This window comes from Otolemur garnettii, unplaced genomic scaffold (genome assembly GCF_000181295.1).
Source record: "Otolemur garnettii isolate 467f Iridium unplaced genomic scaffold, OtoGar3 scaffold00091, whole genome shotgun sequence".
Taxonomy (NCBI): domain Eukaryota; kingdom Metazoa; phylum Chordata; class Mammalia; order Primates; family Galagidae; genus Otolemur; species Otolemur garnettii.
Genome location: NW_003852486.1, coordinates 7,532,250 through 7,539,788, shown reverse-complemented (window position 1 = coordinate 7,539,788; position 7,539 = coordinate 7,532,250). Strand labels below are relative to the sequence as shown.

At 44.1% G+C, this 7,539-nt stretch overlaps 1 protein-coding gene across 1 annotated transcript; it reads left to right on the top strand.

Moving 5' to 3' along the window:
• The first annotated feature begins 885 nt into the window (after positions 1-885).
• On the top strand, positions 886-5,055 carry SMIM17 (small integral membrane protein 17). The gene is made up of 3 exons (XM_012808569.2): positions 886-1,054; positions 3,306-3,382; positions 4,945-5,055. Exons 1-3 carry the CDS (start codon positions 886-888, stop codon positions 5,053-5,055), a joined length of 357 nt encoding a protein of 118 aa, XP_012664023.2.
• The last annotated feature ends 2,484 nt before the right edge of the window (positions 5,056-7,539 follow it).

Below are 7,539 nucleotides of genomic sequence, written 5' to 3'. Positions count from 1 at the left end.
ACAGAGCCTCAAGTTATCTCCCTAGGTAGAGTGCTGTGGCATCACAGCTCATAGCAACCTACAACTCCTGGGCTCAAGCTTGTCTCCTGCCTCAGCCTCCCAAGTAGCTGGGACCACAGGTGCCCGCCACAGCATCTGGCTATTTTTTGGTTGCAGCCGTCATTGTTGTTTTGGTGGGCCCAAGCTGGATTCAAACCTGCCACCTTAGGTGTATGTGGCTGGCGCCTTAGCCACTTGAGCCACAGGCATAAAGCCAGATTACATTATTCTCACGTCCAGCATAAAGTTCCATTTGTAGAAGAGCCCCTCACCCAGGGGCATGTTATACACCCTCACAATGGGCACATTAGGTGCACAGAATATATATTTTTTAAATTAAACTTTTAACCCACATGTGGAAAATAAATCTGTTTTTCCAAAAATGATAACCAAGGAGAAACCTGGGGCTGTCAGAGGGCTGGTGGGAAGACAAGAGTTTTCTCTGTAGACAGCAGGATTCTAGGGGCTGAGTCCCTTTTTCTGAAGGCCTCTGGCTGAGTACTTTGGGATGTAGAGTAAGCATGTGTGTACCCCTTTGACACGCATTTTTCTCTTTCCTGCCTTGGAGTTGAAGGAAGGAACTCCACTGACCACCGTTGAACATGCTATATCCTTTGTTCTCGGTCTCTTTCTCTCCCAACTGTAACATAAAGACAGGGACCTTGACTGGGATCACTGCTATATTTCTGGCACTTAGAACAGTCTCTAGCACATGACTGGCCCTCATTAACAATTCACCAAGTGATGAAATGTCTGTCGGTCCTCAGGTTCTGAATCCTGTGCCCTGACAGGGCCCTGGAACGGGAGGAGACGCCTGTCTCAGACGCTCAAGTTCCTCCCAGGGAGATGCAGAGTCTCACGCCTCAGCAGACTCGAGGGCTGCTGGCACCTGAGAGGACCTCAATGCTGCTGCCCCAGGACAGCAGGACCTGGGACAAGCCACCTCCTCCCACCTTCAGCAAGGACTGGGAGGCTGTGGAAGTTGGGGCCTCCAGCTATGACAGTGATGAGAAAGGTGAGGTGCCCTTGGGAGGGGTGAAGTGGGGGAGAGGTCTTGGCAGAGCCTGGCGAAAACCTGAGCATTTGTTCCTTCACTCATTCCTTCAAAAGATATTTATGGGGCTCTGTGTCAGTCCACTTCAGCTGGGTAGCCACTCCCAAACTTAGTGGTTTAAAGCAGTGATCATTTATCGGCTGGTGATTCTGTGGGTCAGCAGGTTAACCTGGCCTCAGGGGACACATCTCCTGCTGCCCTTGTCTGTACTTGCCCACTGGTCTCAGATGGTCTCACTCACTTGTCTGGCTAATGGCTGGCTGGGTGGTGCTGGGGATTGGACACACATCACCATCAGGCTATCCCAGGCTTGTCCTCATGGAATTGGCTGCAGGGTTCTCAGAAAAGGCAGGAGAGGCGATGCCCCAATTCACAAGCAGCTTCAGAGCTTCTATTGGCAGGCCACTTACTCACCTGGAATCATTCAAAATAAGTCAGGTCTAGAATTTGCAAGGTGTGGACATAGGGAGAGATGAACCTGTTGACCACAAAAAATTGACCACAAGCACCTATGATGTGCTAGGCCGTGTGCCAGGGGCTGGGGATATAGCAGGGGATGAGATGGCCCTGGGTAGAGCGCAGATTTTAGTGGAGAAAATAGACAATAAGAGGGTTAAAAAACAAAGGGAGAGGTGATGTCTGATGTTGATGAGAGCTGCCAATTAGACAGGGTGATGGATGGAGAGTTGCTTGAGTGAGGGTGGTCAGGGCAGGCTTGAGGACCCAGGACGGAGTCAGTTTCTCCAAAAGTCGGGGGAAGGGAATTGTGGGCAGCTAAAGCTATACACAGTGGCTTTGACCCTGAAGAGAGAGGGAAAAATGACAAATCACCCAAGGCCAGTCATGGGGCACAGATTATGTATCATTTGAGTATCAGGAGCCACTGGGAGCTTTGAAGAGGAAGACACTTGAATTTCAGAAAAATTCCTCTAACTCACTGGTTTCCAACCAGGGGTGGTTTTGTACCTCTTCCCCTCACTGGAGGACTTTTGGCAGTCTGGAGACATTCTGGGTTATCCTCTCTGGGGAGATATCACTACCAACCTGTGGGAAGAAGTCAACAGTGGCAGGGCCAAGCATCCTGCATGCATTCACAGTGCCCTGCCACAAAGAACTGCACAGCTGGAGACGCGGACAGTGCCTGGGTTGAGAAGTCCTGTGTGTCACTGCACATGAGAATGGATCACAAGGTTGGGAAGTCTAGTGGAAGGAAGGTGGGAGGCTAATTAGGAGACTCCCTCAACTGTTGGAGAGAGGAGGGATAAGTGGAGAGACAAATCACCTTCAGAAGGGAATATATTCTTGCTGACAGATGTGGGAAAGGGGAAGAAAAGAGATATGGGATTTTGGCCAAAGCAGCTAGATGAAGGGCAGTGCCACTTGCTGAGATGGAGACACCTGAATGACACCCCACAGCAGAAGGGGACTGTACCAGCTACCGGTCCATCTACTATTTTTTCTTTAGATTAATAAAAGAAAAGTTTATTTCCAAATACCATTTGCATGGGAGGACCCACAAGAATGTTTTCCCAAAGTTTCAGTAATGGTCAGATGCCTTTATAGATGGAGTTTGGAAGGGAGGAGGGAAGTATGTGCAATCCATCTACTATTGACTACATTTTTCCTCAAAGGGTGAACAGAAGGTGTAGCTAGCAGAGGTCAGCCTTAGCTGTGAGGTCAGGAGCTCTTGGCTAGTGGGGGTTGTCAAAAAAGTGGAAGCAGCCAGTCTCTGCCCAGCTCCTACCCCCACCCCAGGGATGCTGATGCTCTGACTGGGGAGATTTCTCCCCTAGTGCCTATTCTTTTGGAAATTGGGAAAGTTCCCACCACTCCAGCTGAATTCTGTGAATCTTTCTTCTGCCCCCTCATCTGGCTTTTTTTGGAGGTCCATAGGGAAGGAGTTCTCATACCCACTGGACAGGTGGAGGGATGAAGGCTGAGACAGCAAATGATTCTGTTTCAGTCTTCCAGGTAGTGATAGGATCAGGACTGAGGTCTCTCACTCTCTCAGCTCCACCTGAACCACATGGGCTGGACCGTATGTGTGTGTGTGTGTGTGTGAGAGAGAGAGAGAGAGAAACAGAGAGAGAGAGAAGAGAGAGAGGGGGCAGAGATGGGCAGGAGAGAGAGAGAGAGGGGGCAGAGATGGGCAGGAGCCGAACTGGCCAACTGGTCACCTTCTCATGGCTCCTTCCTCCTCTACCTCCACCAGACCTGTCTTCTCAGGAGACTGGGCTTACCCAGGAGTGGAGCTCAGTGGAGGAAGATGACGAGTCAGAGGACTCCCAGGTAACATGGATGGGGGGGGGGGATCCCTCCTTTCCCATTGAGTATCCCACCCTGAAACTCTCAGCAAGTTGTCACATTGCTAGTTCCCAATGCTTCCCTGGCATTTTAATAGCAATTGTGGTAAACTCATCACTTAGTTTGGAGAATTGTCATCATTAAGAATTGTCATCATTTTTGTTTTCCTGTACTCCATCAGGGTAGGTCTTCCCACACATTCATTCACTTCACAAGTCTACAAAGCCCATACTCCATGCCTGGCAGGGTCCAGGTGCAGGGGATACAGCAGCAAAGCAAAGGCTTTGCCCTCACAGTGCTTGCAATGTCATCAGGAGAAGAGGCGATGAGCATACCTGGCATGTCAGGTGGTGAAGAGGACAGTAAAGGGAGAAGTTGGGGAAGGAGCAAGGGCAGGACAGGGGGCTTTGCTGACAAAGGTTGGGGACAGTGTTCTGTTTTAAATAGGTGGTGAGGGAAAGGTTTTCTAAGGAAGTGAAAGAGTGGGTTTATGGGTGTCTGGAGGAAGGACATTCCAGTTAGAAAAAACAGAACTGCAAAGGCCTGAGGGTGACTGGGGCTGCAGCGAGTGAGAAGAGTGAAGAGTGACTCAGTGCTAGAAGGAGCACCCTGGCTGACCCAGTGAGAGGAAAGCAGGTGAAACTATCGAGATAATAAGAAGGGTCAATAGCAAGAATCCAACAGAGATGATGGGGCCGGAAGTGGTTGGATTCTGGGTGTTTTCAGGAAAGGCCAACAGCATTTGCGGATGTCTTGAATGTGGGTGATGAGAGAAAAAGATGGGTCAAGGGACCCACAGTTGGAGTCCTGGAGGAGTAAGGAGGGGGCAAGTGCATGAGGAGAGGAGAAGAGATTAGAATATGTGTCTGGGACATGTGAAGTTTAAGATGCACATTAGACATCCAAGTAGAGATGGCAAATAGAGAGTGAGGTGTACAGTTGGGAATTCAAGAGAGAGGTTAGATAAAGAAACCCACACATGTGCACACACACACAAACACACACATGCACACGATACACATCTTTTGGGGGAGTCATTAGTATAGATGGCATTTTTAAACTGTGGAGATTTTATATACCTGCCACTTTTTTTTTTTTTTGAGACAGTCTTTGTCTTACTTTGTCTTACTTTGTCTCCCTCGGTAGAGTGTACTACAGGTGCCCACTATAACATCCAGCTGTCTTTTAGAGATGGGGGCTCACTCTTGCTTAGGCTGGTTTCAAACTCCTGAGCTTAAGCAGTCTACCCGCCTAGGCCTCCCAGAGTGTTGGGATTACAGGCATGAGCCACTGTGCCCGGCCTTATACCTATAACATTTTGAAATTTTTCATCCCATTTATTCTGAAATTTCCTCTGATAGAGCATAGGTATATTACTTTCTTTTGTTATCTTATATCTAGTTACTTTGTGGTACAGTTTTCAATTCAGACAGCTTTTCTAGTAATATGCCATTTCATTTCCAATCATATAATCCTATAGCAACGGTGGCCCCTTCCTTTCTAGTATTTATCCTTACTTTTTTTTTTTTTTTTTTTTTCTGTTTCAGGGCTTTGCAGAGTGGTCAAAAGCTCCACAACAAACAACCATAGTCTTGGTAGTGTGTGTGCTTTTTTTGTTTCTAGTTTTAACAGGAATGCCTGTTATGTTTCTTATTTAACTATAATGGTGGCTTTTGTTTTGAAATAGATGCCCTGTGTCATGTTAAAGAAAGTGTGCTGGTTAAAAATCAGGAATGAGTGTTGAGTATTATGAAATGCCTTTCATTTTTTAAGATGATTTTTTAAAACTTTTCGGTGTGAGGTTTTACATTACTGTATTTAATTGAAATTAAGACATCATTGATTGTAAAACACATATTATTTTGTATACCACTGAGAAAGAAAAATGCTAATTAATTATAAGATGCCACCAACTGGAACATGTCTTATGACTTCCAAGAAGGTGAAAAAATGTGCAGTTGGAGATCAATAAACCCTGGTAGGTTTCCTAACAACAAATCAATTGTGCATTCTTAGGGACTTGGTGCACCAGTCTTTTCATATACTGAATTCTGTTTCTTGATATTTCATGGAAAATTCTTGCCTCTCTGTCTATATGTGAGATTGGTGCTATCTTTGTGAAGTTTTGGTATCATGGCTAAGCTTGCATCATAGAAAGACTTGAATAACTTTTACCCTTTTCCATGCTTTTGAATAGTTTCTGTAGCTTGAAAACTGTCAATCCTTTGACATTGTAAAGAATTCACCAGTAAAGTTAGCAGGACCTAGAGACATGGCGGGGGGGAGGTTTCAGCTACTTCTTGGGCAGCTTTCTCACTTTCTCCTAATGTTATCAGTTAATTAATACTTTTTACTTCTTGCATTCATTTTGATGACTGATAGAATTCTTTTATCCCCTAAGACATTTTTCATTCCATGGAACTTTCTAGATTATTAGCTTAATTGTGCATATTGTTTTATAATTAAACAAAAATCTTCTGTCCATGGGCAGTGCCTGTGGCTCAAAGGAGTAGGGCGCTGTCCCCATATACTGGAGGTGGTGGGTTCAAACCCAGCCTTGGCCAAAAACTGCAAAAAAAAAAAATCTTTTGTCCATTTTGTTCTATCCCCTTTAGCCTTTCAAATTCTGTTTTTCGTTTACTTATTATCAGATTTGTCAGTTTGTCTAGCTTACTGTTGTTATTCCAAAGAACCAGCCTTAGAATTTATTTATATCCAATACTTCTTTTATTTATAATGTGTTTAATATGTATAATGTTTTTTATTGTCTTTGTCTCAATTTTTAATTTCAATACGTAATTTATATTCTCTTTATATTTTCTGCATTAGTATACTTCAGATAAAAAAATGTACTTATGGTTATAGCCTTGGCCACATCTTAAAGTTTGATTATCTATTCTTATTTATGTTATTGTCTGAATATTATGTTGTAGTGTTCCCAAAGAGTGCTTTGAATCACAGTGATTTGGTTTACTCTTTGTTTAAAGACAGTTTTTTTTCTTGTTTTATTGCCCTGTGAACAGACGATGTGGCCTATATTATTTTGTGGAGACCCATACTTTTAGAGATGGGGTCTCACTCTTGCTCAGGCTGGTCTCAAACTCCTGAGCTCAAGCAGTCTGCCCGCTTAGGCCTCCCAGGTGACTGAATGGTTACCCATGCCCAGCACCAGCCCCCGAGTCATTAAGGACAATGACCACACAGTTATAAAACGACCTTATAAAACTGCTTCCACAACCTTTTAAAAAAACTTTTATTGTGGCCTAGAACATATCTAATTTTTGCAATTGTTTCATGAACATTTGAGATGAATATATATTCTCTGTCTATAGAATTCAAAACCCTGTCTGGGATTTTTTGTTTGTTTGTTTGTTTGTGTTTTGAGACAGTTTCACTATGTCACCCTCGGTAGAGTGCTCTGGTGTCACAGCTCACAGCAACCTCAAACTCTTGGGCTTAAGTGATTCTCTTGCCTCATCTTCCCAGTTAACTGGGTCTACAGGCACCCACTACAATGCCCAGCTGTTTTTTTTTTTGTAGTTGTCATTGTTGTTTGGGAGGCCCACTCTGGGTTCAAACCAACCAGCCTCGCTGTATGTGGCTGGTGCCCTAGCTACAGGCGCCAAGCCATACATGTCTGTTAATTAACTGAGCCTCAGCAATTACATTCTTTAGATTCATGTGTTATTTAACTTTGGCCTACCCTAACAAGGTTATGTAAAGATCTGTTAATACAACTGTTTTCATCAATTTGTTTTTATAATCTTTGGTTTATGTATTCAACATCTGTGTAATTTGATGCATATAAATACAGCATTGTTACGTCCTTGCCAATTAAGTAATACAAGTAAAAGACCAAGCACAGTGCCAAGCATATAGTAGGCACTCAATAAATGTTAAAACCTGATTCTGCCTCCTTTGTTAAACTTAAAATGATTGTTTTTAACCAATTTAATCCTTTGCCTTATGATATCACCATCCCGCTCTTTTAAAATTCTTCTATGTAGCTGAGTTTCTCTAGAGAATTAGAAGAGAAAGTATGAGATTCTCTCTCCATTTCTCTCACAGGCTAATTATATCCAACAAGCAACTAGCCCTTAAATGAAAAGAACTCAGATCTCAGCTTTTACATTTTGGGGGAT

Coding starts and splice junctions, on each gene's coding strand:
- SMIM17 (XM_012808569.2), top strand. CDS start 886: ATGCAGAGTCTCACGCCTCAGCAGACTCGAGGGCTGCTGGCACCTGAG. Junction 1,055..3,305: donor CTATGACAGTGATGAGAAAG/GTGAGGTGCCCT, acceptor TACCTCCACCAG/ACCTGTCTTCTCAGGAGACT. Junction 3,383..4,944: donor ACGAGTCAGAGGACTCCCAG/GTAACATGGATG, acceptor TTTCTGTTTCAG/GGCTTTGCAGAGTGGTCAAA.